At 57.4% G+C, this 20,669-nt stretch overlaps 3 protein-coding genes across 4 annotated transcripts in view; 1 reads left to right on the forward strand and 2 right to left on the reverse strand.

The window, feature by feature from the left end:
• LMTK3 (lemur tyrosine kinase 3) overlaps nucleotides 1-33 on the forward strand; it is a 17,445-nt gene extending 17,412 nt beyond the window's left edge. The window contains 1 exon segment of the mRNA XM_034638984.1: nucleotides 17-33. Coding sequence (XP_034494875.1) covers nucleotides 17-33 — 17 coding nt within the window.
• A 3,799-nt stretch (nucleotides 34-3,832) lies between these two features.
• On the reverse strand, nucleotides 3,833-12,016 carry CYTH2 (cytohesin 2). 2 transcript variants are annotated; one of them, XM_011223258.3, is made up of 12 exons: nucleotides 11,795-12,016; nucleotides 10,816-10,963; nucleotides 10,660-10,726; nucleotides 9,551-9,669; nucleotides 8,372-8,452; nucleotides 7,741-7,853; nucleotides 7,507-7,655; nucleotides 6,936-7,047; nucleotides 4,839-4,915; nucleotides 4,440-4,511; nucleotides 4,189-4,343; nucleotides 3,833-4,101 (listed from the first exon to the last, which is right to left on the reverse strand). In XM_011223258.3, exons 1-12 carry the CDS (start codon nucleotides 11,811-11,813, stop codon nucleotides 4,014-4,016), a joined length of 1,200 nt encoding a protein of 399 aa, XP_011221560.2. In that variant the 5' UTR covers nucleotides 11,814-12,016; the 3' UTR covers nucleotides 3,833-4,013. The 2 variants fall into 2 exon arrangements, with proteins under 2 accessions (XP_011221560.2, XP_034494413.1); XM_034638522.1 differs by lacking the exon at nucleotides 11,795-12,016 and adding an exon at nucleotides 11,260-11,456.
• A 2,421-nt stretch (nucleotides 12,017-14,437) lies between these two features.
• On the reverse strand, nucleotides 14,438-19,743 carry KCNJ14 (potassium inwardly rectifying channel subfamily J member 14). The gene is made up of 2 exons (XM_002917873.4): nucleotides 18,080-19,743; nucleotides 14,438-16,320 (listed from the first exon to the last, which is right to left on the reverse strand). Exons 1-2 carry the CDS (start codon nucleotides 18,779-18,781, stop codon nucleotides 15,724-15,726), a joined length of 1,299 nt encoding a protein of 432 aa, XP_002917919.2. The 5' UTR covers nucleotides 18,782-19,743; the 3' UTR covers nucleotides 14,438-15,723.
• Between the last annotated feature and the right edge of the window lie 926 nt (nucleotides 19,744-20,669).

The raw sequence follows: 20,669 nt of genomic DNA on the forward strand, positions 1-20,669 counted from the left end.
CTTCCTCTGTCCTCAGGCCCCGTGGAGAACTGACTCCCAGACGACCCCACCCCCCTGCACCCCCAGAAGAGGGGTTGAGAGTAGAATCCTCTGTGGACGACGGCGGAAGGCTCCCCTGAGCCCCCCGACCCCCTCGGTGCCAAATGAGGCAGGAAGCCCCTCATCCCTCCCTGGAGAGCCGCCTTTCTTGGAACTGAACTGAACTCTTTCGGGCCTGGAGCCCCTCGGCACAGCGGAGGCCCCTCCTCACCCACTCCTGGCCCCAGAGAGGGGCTGCAGGCTTCGGGGACCTGGACCCCCCATCTCGCGTCTCCCCTCCCCGCCCCAGCCTGGCCCCTGGAGGGGCCTCTGGTTCAAACCTTCGCGTGGCATTTTCACATTATTTAAAAAAGACAAAAACAACTTTTTGGAGGAATGCGGGGCCTGTGTGTGTTTTGGGGCAAAGAGGGGAGGGTCCGGAAGAAGTCGCCGTCCCGGCCCTCTTCACAGATGGGAACATCGAGGCTCAGGAAGGCGGAAGCGCCACGCAGTGGTGAGGCCGCAGTGTTGCTTCTCTGGCTGCCCGCTCCGTGGCTGCTGGCAGCACTGACTTGGGCTAAGAGGCCGCAGGTCATGGCCAGGGGGATCGGAAGAGCCGTGTTTCCCCAAGGCAGCTGCGGGGGTGGCCAGCGGCCTGTGGAGGGCCAGGGCTGGGGACCGGGTGCTCAAGAATGAACTCCCAGCACCCTCGTGGCTCCTGGCCACATCCCACACTCCTCGGAACAGCGCTGCCCTGAGCCTCCACGGCTGGCCGCCACCTCCCTGCCCACCGTGGCTGAACCTCAGTTTCCCTGTGTCTGCATGTGAGTGCCCACCTCCCAGGAGATTCTCATCCCTCCACCCCTCCACCTGGCCTGAATTCTGGGACCCTCTTCCTAATTCTATTTCTTTGAGTTTCTCCATCTGTACATGTTTCTCCTCTGTGCCTGACACCTGCCTGTGTGTGTCTTTCTGCCTTGTCTGTTTGTCCTGATTTCTTTTTCTCCATTTCTCCGGGGCTCCTGACTGATTTGGCCTCCCTGTCTTTTTCCTCTGTGTCATGTGTCTGATCTCCTGGCTTCAACCTGTCCCCCCATCCCCTTGGTACCACATTCCTTTGCATATTTGCAGGACTCACTTTGGATGAGAGCGGAGGGAAGGGGCTGGGAGTGGGGACCCAGCTGGGATGCTGTGGACTCCTAGCTTAGGAATTAAGGGGATGAAGGCATTAGGATCACTTGTTAAGTCCGGGGGGATGGAGAAAGGGAGAGTGAGGATTAGATTGTGCCTCTTCTCAGAGGCACTGTGGGTAGGCAGGGTGGTGCCTGAGCTGATCTTAGGACACACCTGCCCAGGCTGGGTGCTGATGGAACCAAGACTGGCAGGGTAGTGAGAGCCAGGACTTCAGGGTCTAACGGAGGAGGGGCTGGGGGCAGGACTCCCGGTCTGAGGGAGGAGGGTTGTATTATTAGTTCACTAGGGCTGCTGTGAACAAAAAGTACGACAAATCGGTGGCTTAAACCACAGACAGCCTCTCAGCGCTGGAGCCTAGTATCCAAGATCAAGGTGTCCACAGGACGGGTTCCTTCTAGGCTGCGTGGGAGAATCCGCTAGATGACTCGCCTAGCTTCCGGTGGTCGGCGGGCCATCTTTGCTGCTCCTTGGTGTGTAGAAGCATCACCCCAATCTCCACCTTTGCCTTCACAAGCTTTCTCCCCGTGTGTGTGTGTGTCTGTGGGTCCAAAATTTCTCTTTGTATAAGGACACCAGTCATACTGGATTAGAGCCCACATGAATGACCTCATCTTACCTGATTGTAGCTGCAATGATCCGATTTCTAAATAAGACCACGTTCTGAGGAACCGGGGGTTAGGACTTCAACGTACTGATTTCAGGCCCATACAATTCAACCTGTAACAAGGAGGCTGGGGATTTGGGGTCCTGGGAAAGGTGGGTGCTGGCAGCTAAAATCCTCAGTCTTTGGGGAGGAGATAGATTTGGCTCCTCTTCCCGGGCCCACTTCTCTCCACCGCCTCAGCCCCAGGGTAAAACTGCACAGCGTCCTAAGTCACCTCCCCGCTGCTGCCCCCACTCATTTCCAAATTATTCTCTTGCATCAGCCAGAGGCCCCTCCTACAGCTTCAATCCAAATACGTCATTCGCCTTCTCCACACTCTTGGATGGCTTCCATTAACTAAAAATACATCCAAAGTCCCTACCATGGCAGATTGGGCTCCAAACGATTAGGCCTATGCGTCCCCTCCGACTCCCACCTCTTACCAACTTCCCTCCTCAATCCCACTGTACAGGGACACAAGCCTGCTGTCTGATACTCAACACACCATGCCTTTTCCTGCCTCTGCTTATGCTGTTCCCTGTGCCTACAATGCCCTTCCAAGGCATCTCTTCCAAGCCAACTACTCCCTCCACCAGTGGGCACTCAGTACCTATGGGTTCACTCCCTGGAGGAGAGCAGAATAGGGTAAGGTGGTGGTGGGACCCTCTATTGACCCAGAGACCTTATTTCTCCTTGGGTAGATGACTCCCATTTCCCTGGAAACTTTGGAATTGGGAAGCCCATCTCCTCATTTGGGAACTCCATTTCCCATCATTCCCTGGGGGATGAAGTGGCGAGGGCCTCTTTTTTCAACCTGCACACAAGGGTAGGAGACCAGGCTAAGGTAAACCCCACATTGGAGGCTTTGGGAAACTACAACTCCCAGGAGGCCTTGAGACCAGTTCTCCTGCTGGCTGGGTAGCCAGTGCTGCACAGCTCACTGGGAATTGTAGTCCAAGGGTCTTTGGGGGGGGCAGGGAGAGGTCTCCACCTTGGAGGATGACAGCGTTGCTATAGCGCTGTGGGAGAGGGGGCAGTGGGCTTGGAGCAGGCCAATGCCTGTGGCTGAGGGCAGAGCCAGGCCCAAGGCCCAAGATTCCCACACCACCAGGAGCACTCGATGAGGGGTTCGACCCTTTGCAGACACAGCATGTAGGAGGAAGAAATGCAATGGGGTACCCCTGCGGGGGCAGGCTTCTAGTTCATACTGATCCGGTCTGGTCCTGGGGCCGGGCAAAGTTGTGGTTTCTCGCACACAAGTCTCCATTGCAGATTTGGGCGTAGGAGAGTGACATGGGGTCTCCCACCCTGCCAACCCACCTCTAAGACCTCTGTGCTTTGGGGACCCCAAGCATATGCCAGGCTGGAGGGCCAAGGGGAACAGGCCTGCACCTGGGGCTCAGGGGTACCCCACCCCTCTCCACCACTCCCACCCAGCCCACGCCTGACACCAGCAACCTCTTGCCGAGCCCTGGGGACAGCCCATCAGCAAGGCCTTCCTCCTCTTTTCCGGCTCGTCTGCCCCACGTGCTCCCGGAGTAGGTCCCCCCACAGCTCGACCAGCTCTCTAGTTTCCTCTCAAAGCACCAGCCCTGCCCACAGCCCCATCAGATACTACCTGTCACCCCTCCCACACCACAGGCCGGGTGACAGCGACAGAGAGGACCAGCACCTGCCCCGCTCCTGCCTGTTGAGTCTGGAATAAATGCTAGGCCAGAACCCCTGCCCGCCTGCACTCTCAACACCACGCAATTCTAACTCCACGCAAGTGCTGCCACATCAAACTTCTCCCTTATTCCAGCCCCACAGGCTCGGGGTGAAACCAGAAAGGACGGACACGGGGGGCCCCCACTCGGCCTGTGCCAGCATCCGTCCCTCACGCACCGGCGCTCCTGGCCCTGCTCACGCATGGGCTGCCCGGCTGGCTACGCCAAGCACCTTAGCCCTGCCAACCCCGAGAAAGGAGGGGTCCCAGGCCGCGAGTGGTTAAATAATTAATAAGATTACCAACAGTGTGTTAATTACAAATAATGAGAGAGGAGCTAGAGGTGGTGAATTTTCCAAACAGAGAACCAGGATCCGCAGCCCCGGGGCCCAGGGGTCCGGCCACCCGGGTGGGGCAGCTCCGTAATAAATAATGGGGGTGGGGGGCAGGGGGTCAGGGCTGCTCCTGCTTCTTCTTGACAGAAATCCGCTTCTTCCTTGCGGCCAGCATCTCATAGAAGGGGTCCACACTCACAGCTGCCCTGCAGAAGGGGAGGGTCCCAGGGTGAGGGCCAAGGAGCCCAGCCCACTCCACCCCCTGGCCCGAGGACCCCAGAGCCCGGGCTCACTGGATGGACTTGATCCACTCCTCCTTCTCCTCCTGGGTCGGGGCCGAGATCCGGTACACCATGTGGTTCCCCTCAACCACCCGGCCGTCTGCCTCTGTTTTACATGCTTTGATGAGCTGCCCCTTGTTGTTGGGGATGTAAAGCTCAAAGCAGTTCTGGGGAGACACGAGAACAGAGAACAGAGGGTAGGAGCAGCCCTGGGATCAGAGCAGGCCCCCACTGCAGCAGGCAGGGGTAAGAGGGGGTCTTACCGGTTTTCGGGGGTCATCCACTTCTCGGATGCTCAGATTCTCCAGGGGGATAATTCCACGGGGTTCCTTGTCCTGAAGAAGCAAGTGGGACAGAACTCAGACATCCCAGTCCTTGTCCAGCCCCTCCTCCAGAACCCCAGCAATGTCTGTGGTTCGAGCCACCGACTCATGGTAATTCGTCACAGCAGCTCTAGTGCACTGATACAGCCCTCCTCCCTCAGACCCGGGAGTACTGCCCCCAGCCCCCTCCTCCCTCAGACCCAGGAGTCCGAGCCCCCAGCCCCCTCCTCCCTCAGACCCGGGAGTCCGAGCCCCCAGCCCCCTCCTCCCTCAGCCCCGGGAGTCCGGCCCCCAGCCCCTCCTCCCACACCCCAGAGCAAAGCCCAGCTCTGCCCTCACCGTGGTGTACTCAAAATAGTAGAGGCAGTTGTCTGTGAGGATAAACCAGCGCCGCTTCCACGTCTTCACCCGGCCCCCTGAAAGGGAAGGGGTGGGAGGGGGCCTGGGCTCAACAGGGGGACAGGGCCTCTGGGAGGGCAGGGAGGGGACTGAGAGGCAGAGTGAGCGCAGGGAAGGCAGGGCTGGCGGGGCCTGGGACAAAGCGATGCGTGGGAAGAGAGACAAGCAGGGACAGGCGGTTTTTTGGGCCCCAGGATCCCGACCACCCCCAGTGTGGGGCTGCACACTTTCTAAGCCTGTCTGTCAGCCTGGGGCCCCCGGAGTCCAAGTCCCCAGCCCCCTCCCCTGATGTCAGGTCGGGGAGCAAGGACGGGCAGCGTACCTACCTCCTGGGGCAGACAGCGAGAAAGCAGGCAGGACCAGGCGAGGAGAAGGGAAGGCAGAAGAATGGGGTGCCCCCAAGAGCCGCAGGCAACAGAAATAGGGTGGGCAAGGGCAGGAAAGCACAGGGGGTGGGACAGACACGGAAACAGCAGAGAGGAACACGCAGAGATGGAGGGAGGGAGGGAGGGGGAAAGAGAGGGAAGAAAACCAGTTACATCGACATGACCCTCTCCCTCCCAGGGAGGCCGAAGATCAGTACGCGGCTCCAGCCCGCCCCCCAGGACAGGTCCTCGGCCAGGAGGGCCCTCCACAGCCACAGTGAAGAGGTCTCTCTCCTGCACGTCACCCCAAAGGAAGAAGACAAAACCTCCCGTTGCTTGGCCTGAGGTAGCTGTGTGACCTTAGGACCACCTCTTGCCCTCCCTGGACTCCAGTCCCCAGACCCACACCTTCCTGCGTCAAGACGACCTGCTTTTGGGTTCCTTGTGGTCCCCGAAGGATTAGACCGTAAGAGCAAGAATGGCTTTCATTAAGCATTTTTGTGAACGCGGCCACCAACCACCCTCTGCTACCCTTCCGCTCTCTCCATGACCGCACCAACTGGAAAGCTACACTCGGGTCGCAGACCTGGGAGCAAGGTCACCCCTGCCCTGTGGCTACAGCACAGTGACTGAGCCCCAGTGATCTCCTCTGGGAAATGGGAAGCAGCCCTGCAGATGGAAAGGTCTGCCCAGGGACTAGTTCCTGGGCCCGCTTGCCTCTTTCCTGTCCTCGCCCGGCTCGGGGCACCAGAGGCCTCTAAAGAATCTAAGGGTCCCCCAACCCGTCTGCCTCCCCTGGAGCTGATGCCAGACCCCATCACCCCCACCCCCCCGCTGTCGGCTAGAAAGGAGCAGTTTGCACTTTTTATGTCTATCAGGACACCTCCGCACCCAGTCAGGGCCCTGCTTGCTGCTGGAGAAGCGAGGTCTTGGCCAAAGAGCACAATTCCATGGTGGGGGGAGCAGAGCCCTGCCTGGGCCCCCAGTGCTGGGCCCTCCCACTGCCCCAGCAGCCTCCACGGCCCACGCGGGACTATGGTTCCCCCTAGGCCGCCCAGCACCTACCATTCCCGTGCGTGGCTCCCAGCCAGCAGCTCGCAGCCTGGCCTCTGCCTTGGAAGGCAGCTGGGGAGCTTTCAACATGACCGACAGCCCATCCTGCCCCAGAAATCCTGGCTTCATCAGTCTGTGGCTTGGCCGTCGGGGTTTTAAGAGCTCCCAGGTGAATCTCCCATGAGGCCGCAGATGGGAACCCCTCCAATCCTCAGATCACCCCCCATGAAGGGGGTACGTGCTTGACCCCTGCTAACTTCTCCGGAATCTGCTGGCGCCCCGTGTTTCTGGGTGGACTGACCTCACCCCACCCATTCCATCCCAGCCGGGGACACTGTATTCATAAGCACAGAGCCTGGCATTTCTTCAGTGCTCCCTAACGCCTACCCTATACCCACAAATATTTATGGGGCCCCTCCTTTGTGCCCGTGCTCGGGCCCAGCACACAGGCCCAATCTTGTTTTCAGCCTCATTTTGCTGATGTGACAACTTGAGGTTCAGAGAGGTCAAATCATTTGCCTAAGATCACACAGCAGGTGCGCATGGTAGCCAAGTCCAGAGCCCGGGCCCCCTAACATCCCCCTGCAGAGGCTGCCAGCGGGGTCAGGAGGGGACGTACCCAGCTTAAGGAGCCAGCCCTCCCGATCCGGGTTGAAGAAGGTGTGGGTCAGGTCATTCCCATCATCCTCAGGAATCTTGAAGGGCTCGTTTCGGATGCTGTCGTAGAGACTCTGAGGGGCGAAGGTGCAGTCAGCAACTCTGGGCCCCGGGGACCCTCCCGGGGTTACCTGGCCACAGTCGGGGGGCTCCGACAGCCAGGGAGGCAATGGGACCATGGGAGGAGTGGCCCAGGGAGGAGGCAGAAGGGTGGAGGGAGCCCCGGGGAGCAGAGGGAGGAGGAGAGGAAGGAAAGACACAGAGTTGCAGCGGCTTGCAAAGTTCTCGAGAGAGAGATAAACAGACAGACAATCGGACAGACCAAGAGCCCGAAAGAGCCAGAGAACTAGAGAGAGACAGAAAAGAGAAACAGAGAGACCAAAACTGAGGCAGGCCCAGGAGACAGGAAGAGAAAAGAAACAGAAAGGTTGGCACGATCGCACTGGCCAGCTTGGCCACCGGGAGACCCAAGGGGAAGAGCACGGACAGGGACGGCACTGGGGGGCTGTGGGGAGGGGAAGAGGGGGCCTGACCCTGAGCAGCTCCTCGGGCAGGTCCCCACCCTCGTTGATGCCCCGGTTCATGGCCACGAAGCGCTCCAGGCCCGGCTTGTCTCGGACGTTGGGATTGTGAAGGCTGGTGTTCAGCATGATCACGGCGAAGGACAGCACGTAGCACGTGTCTGCACCAGACAGGCAGGGGGTGACGACACAGGTAGGTGGGCCCCCGGCCCCTCCTTCCCAGGCCCCAGGAGTCCGGGCCCCCACCTGTGGACTGGAAGACCCCAGGGTTGCACAGACAGTATCGCTGGGCAAAGGCTTCCATCATCCGGTCGATCTTCTGGGCCTCTCCGGGGAGGCGGAAGCTCCAGAGAAATTGCCTGGGTTAGAGAGGAACCGGTGTGGACGTGAGCAGCCGGGGTGGATGCCAGGACTGGCAGAACCCCCTCCCCGCCCTCGGTCCCTGTGTCAGGAGCCAGCCAGTAACAGCCTTGTGGCCTCAGCAGCTGTCTCGGGTATGGCTCCAAGCTGACCCAGCAGCACTGGCCCTGGGACTTTTGGTAGATTTACATGAGAAAAAAATCCCTCTTTCTTTCTGCTAAGTCTGCTAAGCAAGTCCGCCAGGGGCTTCTGTTGCCACGTGAGAGGGAGTCTACAGAGAGCAATGCCAACACAGAGGCAGGCACAACCCAAAGAGAGAGAAAAACGACCTTCTGACACCAACTGAGCACCTGGATATGGCTATGCCTGAAGGAGGCCCTACCACGGACTTTTGTGCTCCCTGAGACAAACTGAGTCCCTAACTTTTGTTCCTGTTTTTCTTCTGAGTAGGGTTCATCCGTTGTAAAGACAGCTCGGACAGGTAACACTCCTGCCCTTCCAACGCCATCCCTCTCACCTGAGGGCCTGCACCAGATTGAGGTCCGTGAACTCGTGCAGATCCACAAAGGCATGCAGCACTGCCAAGTTCAGCTCTTCCCTGGGGGGCGGACAGAGGCAGAGTCATGCACAGGAAGGAGTCTGGGGAGGCTGGTGGGGGGAGCGGACAGGAAGCCAACGCCGGGAGTCTGTGCCACCTCTTCTGTGGAGTGGCTGCCTCTGGAGCGGGTGGAAATTTGAGCCTGGCCCCGTCACAGGCCTGGCCCCAGGACAGGAACACTCAGAACACGCTCTTGGGAAGACCATGTGCTGCAAGACATCCCTGGCCTGGCTGAGCCTCTGCAGTCAAGAGCAACACAGCGAACCTGCGCTCCACCTGCTATCACCTCTCTGCCGATCCCCAGGCTCTGCACGTGTCCCGAAATGGTCCCCATGCCCCCCAGCTGTCCGCAAAACAAGCCCCACAACACCAGCTGTCCCCAGATGGTCCCTGGACATCTACAGAGGGCTACCACCTCCCCCCGATGCCCAGACAGTGCCCCCCGCCCCAGAGGCTCCTGAAACAATCCCCCTGCACCCCAGATGTCCACAGAGGGTCCCCAGACATCTCCAGATGTCCATACGATCCCCATAATCCCCAGACAACCAGACAGTCCTGATACAAGCCAAATGTCCAGAAAGTTCCACACATCCCAGATGTCCACATAATCCCTAAGCAACCCAGACACCCTGATGGTCCTGTGCACCTCAGATGTTCAGATCACTCTCGATATCCACGAACCCCGAGGCACCTCAAACGTCCGCAGACGCTCCTCATGCCCCACACGGCCATGGGTCCCCATGCTCGCGGACGAGCCCCATACTCCCTAGCTGTCCATGTAGTTCCCATGCATGTCAGTTGTCTACACGATTCTCACACCCCCACAACGCCTGCATCTGTTCTGCACTGTCCCCAGACCTACACGGACGGTCCTTGCCTTTCCAGGTGTCCACAGGAGATCCCATGCCCCCCCAGATGCTCACAGACAGCCCCAGGTTCCCCCAGACAGTCCCAGGTGTCCACCAACCCCTCCATTGGTCCACTCTTTCACAATCCAGTCAGAAGGCTGGTCTATCAGGTCCTCTCCTCAGGAGAGGAAGTCAGCAGTAAGGGAAGGAGCTGGGCGCAGGGGACTATGGGAGCTGGGCGGGGTCTCACCTCTCCCCCAAGTAGTCCCCGATGGCCGTCTTGTTCAGGCCCTCGCCCTTGTACAGGAAGCGGGCAATCTCCTCGGGTGTGTTCTGCAGAAGTTCATTCTCCACCAAGAACTGGATCCCCTGGTGGATGGGGGCCAGGTCTCAGCCCTGACAGCCAGAAAGCCCCGCCTCCCCCCACCTCCCCAGGGACCTCAGCACCCACCCCCACCCCGGCCCTCAACAGATCTGGGCCAGGCTCTGTTTTCAGGCTTCACCCAGGTCCGTAAATACCAGGTCCTTAAATACCATCCCTCCCACCTCAGAGCCTTTGCACCTACTGTTCCCTCTGCCTTCGCCTGGTTAGTCAAGCACCAAGAGCAGGGTCCTGCAAGGAGCCCAATGAGTTTGTTGAATGCCTGACAAACTACAGCTGCGTTCAGCCAGGAGGATAACATCAGAAACTGTTAGCGGACAGCAGCACATCGAAGGCTGTGAGGGCCAAGCCGCACGCTGGTTAGGGCCTTCTCTGGCTCACCCTGTGTCATGGAAGCTATGTGACTGTGGAGTGTGGTATCCATGTCTAGGGGCTCGCCGAGGGCAAGGTAAGGTCAACTCCTCTCTGGGGCTCCAGCACTGCCTAGCACAGGCGCAAGCCTGAGGGGGCCTCAGAGAATGGGAATGAGCGAATGAACAAACACGGACTCGTCCTTCAAACTGGACCTGACTGTCCTCTCTTCAAGGAAGCCCTCCCTAACTTTACGAGGCTCCCCCCGTGACGGTCCACAGCCCTGGCCAACTCTCCTTTGTGTGTGTCACAGTCTGTATTTCCTACCAGACTCCAGCTCCTCCTGAGACCCTAGGTGGCACCACAAGAGGGTCCAGAAATAGGAACAGAAAGGGGAAGAGTGCTTCCCAGGCAGAGGAGACAGCACATGCAAAGGTCAGCAGGCTGGAATGCCTGGTTAGTGTTCAGAGAACAAATTGGATGGCCACTATCTGAACCTGGGGATTAAGACCACATCTGTCCATCTTAAGTAGATCTTTAAACCAGCACACTTCTGGAACCTCAAAGTGCCAGAATCCGCTGCCTGGAAGTTTGCCTGGAGGATCCCAGCCCTGTGGCCCAAGCACCTTCTTGGGATCCATGTTGAACTTCTTCCTGCCCATTGCCATCTTCCGGTTCCGTTGCAAGGTCTTACTGCAGGAGAGAGCAGGGGATGGAGGCTCAATGCCTGGGCTTCCCTGGCCTGGCCCCATGACCCCCAAGTTCCCCACCCCAGCCCTCACCTGCCCTCATTGGCCTCCAGACCCTCCACCTCGCTCATGGCTTCACTGAGCTCCTCCCGAAGGCGCTGGATCTCCACCAGCAGCTCCTGCTTCCGACGCCGGATGTTCTCCAGCTCCATCCGCTCCTCCGGAGTCAGGTCTGGGGGCTCTGAGGGTAGGGTCAGGGGTTGGAGGTCAGTTCTGGGACTGGGAGCCTGGATTCCTTCAATCTGGGGGAGGACAGGGCTGGGGCGGGCAGGGCTAGCTTGCAGGGGAGAATGAGGATGGGTAGGGCCTCCACTGTCCGCTGGAAGGAGAGGCTGCAGGGTCTAGATTCCTCAGCCCAAGGGAGGAAGGGCTGCGGATCTAGACTCTTAAGTCCTGGGGGAGGATGGGGGAGGCTAGAGGTCAGGATTCCTGAGTCTGAGGGAGAAGACTGGGAGCCCGAACTGCTGGGTCCATTACTTGGAAGGGGGCTGAGGCCTTGGTTTTCTGCCTCCATTCCTGGCGAGGTAACTGGGAGCTTGGGTGTCCGGACTCCTGGGTCCATGAAAAGTAACTACGGCTGGGAAAGCTGTCGACAGCTTGTAAGAGTTGGGGTAGGGGGCGGGGCATCGAAGGCCCCCGCCCCCGCCTTAGCGGGATCTCTGCAGCCCCCAAGATTTCTCCCCACCCAAGCGCCCCAGAAGTCCCCCTCCCGGCTCCCAGCAAGCACTGGGCTCGCCCGGCCCTTCCAGCGGGAATGGTTCCGCCCCGGCCTCGCCTCCGCCGCTCCATCCCGCCCCCTCCCGACGCCACCGGAAACAGGCTCGGCCCAAACAATGGCCTGGAACGCCCTGCTCTCGGGCCCCGCCGGAAGCCCGTCCCGCGCCCCACAAAAGCTGGGCGACGACGGGGCCCAAAGGCTCCGCGCGGCGCGCGCCGGGGGATGTTCGCAGCGGAACGTTCGGGTCGAAACGCTCCATCCGCTCCCAGCCGGCCCCGCCCCTCCCTGACCTACCATAGACACCGTCCTCCATGGCGGCTAGAAAGGCCCGCGGGGAGTCCGGAGCGGTCCCGCCGGTCGGGCCTGGATCCGCGTTGGCCCCCGGGCCCGGATGAGCCCGCTCAAACGCCCCGGGAGCCACCGCCGCCTCCTCAGCGCCAGTCCTCAGCGCTGAAAAGACTCTCCCTTCGCCTCCCAACCGCCCTGCCAATAGGGACCGCCCCTCGTTTTGACACCGTCCAATCCGCGGAGGGCCCTCTCGTCTGCTCCGCCTTCGACCCCGTAGATCGTCCTCCAGGGCCAATAGGCACACAATGAGCAGACGTAGCACTGTCCGGCCGGAGGTAGACGGTCTGTGGGGCCAATCGGAGTGCGGCCAGGAAGCCAGGCCCCGCCTCCGAAATAAAAGAAGGCATTTGGCTGGTGTGTCCGCCAATAAGAAGGCTCGGACAGCAGTTGCATGGAGATGGGACTATGAGCGAGCAGAGAGGACTGCGCCTGCGCAAGGGCTCTGGGGAGGATGCTAGTCCAATCGAGGCCCGCCTCTAGTAATAGGTTGCTGGGGAGCGGTACTTCGTTAGTCTCGTTGCCAGGGGGCGGTGCCACAACTGTCTGCTGTTTCCGGGAGCCACACCTCCTTGGCGGGCCAGGCAGGCTTTTGACCGCAGCGGTTGCCAGGCAACTGGGAGCAGCTTTGGCCGGTCTTTTGGCCTCTGTTCTCCCGGTACTGGCCCCTCTGATCTCCAGATCCTTTCCCTAAGCCCTCTCAGGACTTTCCCATCCAGTTCAGCCTCTTGAAAGTCAAGGAGTGGTGAAACAAAAGACTAATTCTTTCTGCTCTATTGGGTGTTTGTCTTGGAGAATGGGACTTTAGGGGAAGGCCAAATATAGTGAAGGCTCCGCCTCCCGGGCGCCTTCCGCCTCTCAGGTTCCTCCCCTTCTCCCTCAAACTCCTCCCCTGGTTTGTTGTCCTCTCGGTGAAACAACTCCCTTTTCCTCTACATCCTCCCGCCTCCCTGGTTCCTTCCTCGCTCTCTAAGTCCTTTCCCTCCTCTGTGACCCCTCACTTCAGGTCCCCCCTCTTCTTCTTCTTCTTCTTTTTTTTTTTTAAGATTTTATTTATTTATTTGACAGAGATAGAGACAGCCAGCGAGAGAGGGAACACAAGCAGGGGGAGTGGGAGAGGAAGAAGCAGGCTCCCAGCAGAGGAGCCCGATGCAGGGCTCCATCCTAGAACTCTGGGATCACGGCCTGAGCCGAAGGCAGACGCTTAACGACTGAGCCACCCAGGCACCCCAAGGTCCCCCCTCTTCTTAAACTCCTCCCTCCTCTGGAAGTCCCCCCACATATGATGCCCTTCTCTCCCCTCCCCGCTCCTCCCCAGCCTCTCATTTCCATTCACAAGTGCAGCCAACTGGCTGGGATGGAGTACCTGGGCATCCCTGTCATGGGTGGGTCCCTAACTGGGTCTCAGGTGGTGTCTGGGCCTTGTCCTCATTTGCCGTCCCTGGGCTAGGCAGGTGGGGATAGATTCGGGGCCAGGACCTGGTTAAGCTGACAGATTAGACACGGAGCCTCTTAATCCCCTCCCTGACCTTTATGAGTGGCCCAGGCCTTGTCCTCCCGGTGGAAAGCTAGGCTGTGCCCAGCTTTGCCCCACTCTTTCCTTCCAAACAGAACACTCTTCCTGTCCCTTCAACCCCAACTTAACATCCTTCTCCATGCCTGTGTTTCCATTACCCCCGTCCCTACCCCAGACACCTGCACTAGGAGAACAGCTAGCTAATTAATCCCATCCGGTTATTAAGTGGGGATTTTGAAGGATAAAGGGAGGTGGGGAAGCCAGATGTGGGGACCTGGGTTGCTGCAGCACTCAGGCAAGCTAATGGGCAATGACATGGCTGCCCACAGTCCTGGGACACAGGTGGGAATGTGTCCTCCTCCCTGGCACTGGCTCCTTTTTCAGTTGGCTTCCAGCCTGCGGGGCACTTAGTTAGATAGCAGTATGGTGGGGGTTGGAGGATAGACGTGATGAACCGTGCCCCAGAAGCACATTCATAGACACACCACCCAGGGCTCCCAGTGATCTAATCTGGGGCACAATTCTCCCCCTGAACTCATACTTTCTCCTGGCATTCAGAGCTACCTTCTCCCTTCCCTGCCCCCTAAGCTGGACAGAGGGGAGGAGATTCTGGCCCTTAGCCACAGCCCACACTACCCTTTGCCTGCCGTGTTGTTCCCACAACCAAGTTCAGAGCTGGCCTCCCAAGAGCATCTCCTGGAAGGCCATGTGTTCCAGCACCAGGGAGAGCTGGGAAATCTACAGGACCTTCACCCCCACCAACCCCCAGCTGTCCCCTTCAGTGAAGCGAGGAATCATTCTGGTGGAAAGGTCCTTGGAGAACTTCAAGTTCCAGTGCCCCATTTTTACAGACGGGGAAATTGAGGCAAAAAGGAGGGGAACGATTTGCCCAAAACCACGCCGTAAGTTGAGGCAGAGTTGGGATTTAGAGCAAAGCTTCCTGGATCCTTGTAAAGGACTCCATTCCAATTAGCTCGAGCTCAGTTTCAAACACTTTTGTACGAACCACAGGAAAATATAGATAGATATCTGTATTTATATTATATATATATATAATACACATATATATAACGTCTTTACGAAATAGACACACATCGCTAGGTGTAGGATTCCAGAGCATCGTAGACTCATCAGCCTTGGGCCTCTCCTTCCCTTGCCCGACGACCAGCCCTGTTATCCACAGGGTCTTCCTTGGGCCCTCCGTTTCTAGGTCAGCCCAGAAATGCTGCCGATCAAGTCCCGGGTCCACCTCCCAGAACTGCCGAGTTCTAGGAGCTGATTAGACTTTCCAGGTTTTAATAATGGACAACCCTGGATCCCTGGAGCCTTGATTCCTTTTGGCATTACGGAACCACAAAGAATCATCAAGATTCCCAACTCCATTGGGCAAACTGGGACCGGCAAATCTCAGCCATCTAGCATCAGCATCCTTCCTTGACTCTGTGATCAATCTAGAGCCACAGAATCCGGATTCCTTTGGACAATCTAGAATGGCACTTAAAAAAAAAAAACACACAATGACCCGTGGATCATAAAGCATTGATTATCCCCTTGGTTTCATGTTCTACAGCCAGTGGTCTGGAGTTACCTAATATCGAGACCTCCCAAGCTGTCACTGTAGCCCTTCGAGACCCACAGACACTCTGTTGTTTTGTGCATTCTAGAAACATGACTCTTCAGTTTCCTCAGTAGCTCAACATTCTCGCTTCAACGTGTTCTAGAACCACCAGTGCTTGTCTCTGTGGTCAATCTAGATTCACAGAATCTTAACTCTTGGGCCCTCTGGAACCGCAAGGTCTTTTCTTGACCTGCAGTCAACAATCTTTGTCATCGGTTAAAAAAGATAGTCTTGAATTCTTGGGGTATTCCGTAACCCTCCCTCCTTGCATGGTCTAGAAAAAAATGATTTGCTACTTGGTTAGCTGAGTGGAGAAGCAACAGTCCCTTGAATCTTAGGTCAACCCAGACCTACAAACTCTTAATCTCTGTTGCTGTCCCCGGAGGCAGTATATATCACTGGTTCCTGACCCTGTTCAACAACCCAACCCAGCCATATAGAGGAATCTAGAACCACCAGTCCTTGCCTCTTGGGTGGTCCAGAATTCTGGGTCCCTCAGCTCTGGGAAGACTCAGGAATCAGGCTGATAAAGGGGTCTCGGGAGGGAGCATGGACCACAGAGGAATTAAGATCCAGTATGTCTGTGGTGGGTCCACTAGGCATGGCAGAACTTCACCAGCTAATAAGTGACCCAGTAGGCCTGTCGGTCTTGGGAAACACTTGCCCCCAACCCAGGAGAGGGCCCTAACTCTCCATCTTGCTATCTCTGGGAAGGGGGTACAAATAGGGAGACACCAGCTGGCATCACGGGGGCAGGGTCAGTGCCAGTGTTGGTGTGAGTACTTGGGGGCTGGCAGTCCCATCTTCTGCCTCCACCCCATCCCCCTCCTTGGCCTCCTCGTCCTCCTCTTCCTCCTGGCAGCAGCTCAGTGCGAGTTCATTCTCATAACAAAATGCAGCCAAAGAGCCAGGGAAACTAGACTTGGGGCTGTGGGAAGCCCGCTCTGCCTGTTCGTCCAGCTCCTTGGCGCTGCAGACTGGTGTCCCTGGGACCTCATAAGTGCGGTGGAAGTGACGATAGTCAACCTCGTACTGGGAGCCACGCTGGAAGAGGACCGGCTCAAAACGATGGCCCCAGAGCAGCTCACCAGGGAGGTAGGAGGAGCGACACTGTGTGGTCATGGCCGTGGCCTCAACCATGCCCTCGAGAATGACCACCAGCTCAAAGTCAGCCCGGGCCAGCTCGGCACGTCCTAGTTCATACAGAGGACTGGCAGAGTCGATCTCGTGCACGATGGTGATGGGAGACACAAGGAAGATTCGATCGGTGCCACCATCAAAGCCCACGTCCACATCTTGGTGATCCAGTGGTATGTACTCACCCTCCGGGGTCACACGAGGCTGCAGCAAGAGGGAAGGGGCCAAAGACAGCCGGCAGGAAGCACAGAGATGAATGGAGGCAGAGACGATGAGATAGATAAAGGAATGGAGATGCCAAGGAAGAGGAGAGCAGAAACAGGCAGGGGTGGTGGGGTGAGAACATGGACCCAGAGAGAGGGGAATGGAGGCCCAGAGAGGGGAGGATGGAGGCCCAGAGAAAGGGAGGGACAGAACCAGAGATAAAGAGCGAGGGACAGACACTCAAAGGGTTTGGGGATAGAAACGCAAGAGAGAAAAAGAGGGGACAGAGGGGCAGAATGATATTGGCATTGAGTCACAGAATCAGCAAGGCAGAGACGAAGTTAAAGAGACAACAGAAGGGCAGAGTCATGTCCAAGCAGCATTGGAGAAGGAGGAGAGGGATAGAAAAATGGTTTTTAATATATGGGCATAGAGGGATAAATAAGGATGACAACCTAGGTCCCACACTTCGTATTCTACCACTGCCTCAGGCTAGCCCCTGGGTTATCCATCCCCCTAACCCAACTACAAGCCCCTCTGTTCCATTGTGTGTGAGCGTGTGTGTGTGTGTGTGTGTGTGTGTGTGTGTATGTATGTAGGGGACAATGCAGTCCTCAGGCCAAGTATTGGTAGTCTCCCCTCACCTCTCCCCATTGGTTCCATATCCAACCTCCCAAGCCATGTCAGTGCCCCACAGACTTCTGGGAGAGAGAGGCTCTCTCCTACTCATGAATCCTACTCATGAATCAAGGACCCCCCAGATGCTGCTGGGAGTTGTAGTTCCCACCACCATTCTGTCCTCCTCTCACCAAAGTCCAGCCTCACCCCAGGGTTCATAAGTGAGAAAGCCTTTACTTTGTCAAGGACGACAACTGCTCTAGAATTTGGGCAGTTTGACCACAATTCTAGAGAAACACTAAGGCGCCTTCTTCAAGTCACTGGAGGGAGCCGCTACCCCAGGAGCCTAAGGAGGTCATAGTTGCTTTGTTTTGGTGATAAGGTACAATTCAGGGCTGTTTTCCAGCACTGTTCTCCTCTGAGTAGGAAGCTGGTGGGGCCGACTGGGCCACTGAGATGGGGAATGAAGTCTCCCACATAACGCTATAGGACCCCATGCCCAGAGGCCACGGAGAATTGCGTTCCACAGTTCTTCTGCAGGTATGAACTGCACGCCGTTCTTGGGCCTACATCTCCCACAATCCCACAGGGGCCTAGCCTCAAGTCACAGGCCGCTCTTGGTACCACTGTGTGGGCTGGTAATTGTAAACCCCAGCCATGGTTTACACCACCCACAAAACTACGACCTCTGCTCAGACCATCCCTTCGGGGCACGGTCCCTGCCCACAGAGGCTTCTGGGAATTGTAGTTCAGCGCCTTCACAGGCCAGATGCGGCCTTCTCAGGTCTAGATATCCCACAACCCCATTGGGGGCCCATCCTCAAGCCACGGGAAGCTCTTTATGTCTCAAGATCTGTTTCAAGCCTAGGGCTCCAGTTAGCACGGGTCACAGACCTCTCTCTTGGGTTTCCATCTCCTGCAAGTGATCCCGGAAGGAGCCTCAGTCCACAAGGCGGGGCGGGGGGGGGCGGGGTGCGGCGGAAGGGTTCCTGCCCGCGAGACTGCTGGGAATTGTAGTCCACGTGCCCTCCAGGCCCGCCGCTCACCTCACCCTCAGGCCTACATCTCTCACAGTTCCCCCAGGAAGGGTCCCTCCCTCTTGCCCCGCCTAGCCCTTCCACCCCCGCGGGGCGGCGCGCACCTGCAGCAGTTGGGCCCGTACGTGGGCCTCGACCAGGTGGCTGCGGCGGAGGTTGCCGACGCGCCACATGAGGCAGAGGCGGCGGTCGCGCAGCGCCACGACGGCGTTCTCGCTGAACACGAGCGTCTCGTTGCGCTTCTTGGGCTTGGCCATCTTGGCCATGACGGCGCCCACGACGAAGGCGTCGAGTACGCAGCCGGCGATGCACTGCAGCACCACGGCGGCCACGGCGGCCGGGCACTCCTCGGTGACGCTGCGCACGCCGTAGCCGATGGACGTCTGCGTCTCCAGCGCGAAGAGGAAGGCGGCCAGGAAGCTGGCCACCTGGGAGAAGCAGGGCGCCGGCGGCGGCGGGGCGGCCAGGTCGCCGTGCAGCGAGGCGATGAGCCAGAAGGCCAGGCCGAAGAGCAGCCAGGAGGCGAGGAAGGAGCAGGAGAAGAGCAGGCACATCCAGCGCCAGCGCACGTCCACGCACGTGGTGAACAGGTCGCTCAGGTAGCGCGCGCCCTGGCCGCCCAGGTTCACGAAGCGCACGTTGCAATGCCCGTCCTTCTTGACAAAGCGCCCGCGGCGCCGCCCCGCCGGTGACGGCGCCCACCCATTGCGGCACAGCCCCGGCCCGGCCTCCTCCTCATCGCCGGCGCGGCCCTCCCCTGGCTCCAGGGCGCCGCTAAGGCGGCGCAGGGCCCTGGCCAGGCCCATTGGGCGGGGGCACCCCCTCCACTTGTCCTAGTGGGGGGCGGGCGCCCCGAACCTGCAGAGACGAAAAATGGGCAGCAGCGTCAGGGGTGCCAGGAATGGCGGGCTCCGCGGCCAGGCGTGCTCCCTGGGCCCTGGTGGCCTCATCTGGCAGACGGGTGGCACGTTGCTCACCCTGAAAGTCGGAACAGTACAGCATCGAGGACAATGATATTATAGGGGATGCTCGTATAGTAACAACAGCAACAAAGTCATAGCAAAGTCAATAGTACAACAAAGACAATACTACAGCAAGCGCCACAGTAACTAGAGCAGACATCGCTCCGTACAGCGCCAGACACTGTTGTGAGCACTTTACATGAATTTACATATTTGAGCCTAACACCAATGTAGACGTTATTATCCCCATCTTACTGATGAGAAAACGGAGGCACAAAACGTTTAACTTGCCCAAGGTCAGAGCTGAGTAAACTAGGACTTGAGGGTCACCAATCCGGAGGCCACAGAGTGGTGACCGTTTCCCAACATGGAATCTGCATGGAGAGATGAGCCAAGGCTCTAGGTCACCTATGGCTCAAAAACAGGCTTAGAAAGCAGAAGCAACAAAAGGAAAAATGGTGGATGGATTGAACTTCATCGAAATTAAGAACTTTCAAGGGGCTCCTGGCTGGCTCAGTCCGTGGATCGCGCGATTCTTGATCTTGGGGTTGTGAATTCAAGCCCCACATAAGGTATAGAAATTGCTTAAAAATAAAATCTTTAAAAGAAAAACACAAACTTTTGTGCTTCAAAGGACATTATCAAGAAAGTGAAAAGACAACCCACCAACAGGAAAAAATAGTTGATATGTAAGAAGTTTTTATCTAAAATATCTAAACAAGGGCACCTGGGTGGCTCAGTTGGTTAAGCGTCTGCCTTTGGGTCTGGTCATGATCCGGGGATCCTGGGATCGAGGCCCAATTCAGGCTCCCTGCTCAGTGGGGAGTCTCCTCCCTCTCCCTCTGCTCCCACTCGTGCTCGCTTCCTCTCTCAAATAAACTGTTTAAAATCTTAAATAAAATATCTAAACACCCCTTACAAATCAATAATAAAAAGACACAATTTAAAAATAGGCAAACGAGGGGCGCCTGGGTGGCACAGCAGTTGAGCATCTGCCTTCGGCTCAGGGCGTGATCCTGGCGTTATGGGATCGAGCCCCACATCAGGCTCTTCTGCTATGAGCCTGCTTCTTCCTCTCCCACTCCCCCTGCTTGTGTTCCCTCTCTCGCTGGCTGTCTCTATCTCTGTCGAATAAATCTTTAAAAAATAAAATCTTTAAAAAAAAATAGGCAAACGAGGGACGCTTGGGTGGCTCAGTTGGTTAAGCACCAACTCTTGGTTTCTGCTCAGGTTGTGATCTCAGGGGTCTTGAGATCGAGCCCTGCGTCGGGCTCCACGCTCAGCGTGGAGTCTGCTTAAGACTCCCTCTCCCTCCATCCCTGCCCCCTGTGCTCTGTGTCTCTCTCTTAAAAAATAAATACATAAAATGAATCTTTAAAAAAAATAGCCAAAGTATCCAAAGGGACATTTCTTTAAGAAAAAAAAAATCAAATAGCGCATAAGATAAGCTCATACAGCACCTAGAAAGATGCTCAACGTCATTAGCCATCAGGGAAATGCAAATCGAAACCATGAGACGCCATTTTCCGTCCCCTTGGTAAGATACCCCGTGTTGAGGAGGATGTGCAGAAGTTGGCATCCTTGTACACTACTGGTGAAATGGTGCAGCTGCTGAAAGAAACAGTCTGGCAGTTCCCTACATGGTTCAACACAGCCCCCCTAGGACCCAACAATTCCACTTCTAGGTGTCCACTCAGGACAGAACAAATGTCCGCACAAACCACTTGCACAC

This window comes from Ailuropoda melanoleuca, chromosome 12 (genome assembly GCF_002007445.2).
Source record: "Ailuropoda melanoleuca isolate Jingjing chromosome 12, ASM200744v2, whole genome shotgun sequence".
Lineage (NCBI taxonomy): Eukaryota > Metazoa > Chordata > Mammalia > Carnivora > Ursidae > Ailuropoda > Ailuropoda melanoleuca.

What these genes read in the sequence shown, in the direction of transcription:
- CYTH2 (XM_034638522.1), bottom strand. Translation starts at nt 11,344, where the DNA reads ATGGACCCAGGAGTCCGGACACCCAAGCTCCCAGTTACCTCGCCAGGA. An exon ending in GGGCTGGCTCCTTAAGCTGG is followed by an intron (nt 4,916 to 6,935) that starts GTACGTCCCCTC and finishes CTTCCCTTTCAG; the next exon opens with GGGGCCGGGTGAAGACGTGG. An exon ending in ACTATTTTGAGTACACCACG is followed by an intron (nt 4,512 to 4,838) that starts GTGAGGGCAGAG and finishes TTGCTTCTTCAG; the next exon opens with GACAAGGAACCCCGTGGAAT.
- KCNJ14 (XM_002917873.4), bottom strand. Translation starts at nt 18,781, where the DNA reads ATGGGCCTGGCCAGGGCCCTGCGCCGCCTTAGCGGCGCCCTGGAGCCA. An exon ending in TACGGGCCCAACTGCTGCAG is followed by an intron (nt 16,321 to 18,079) that starts GTGCGCGCCGCC and finishes CTCTTGCTGCAG; the next exon opens with CCTCGTGTGACCCCGGAGGG.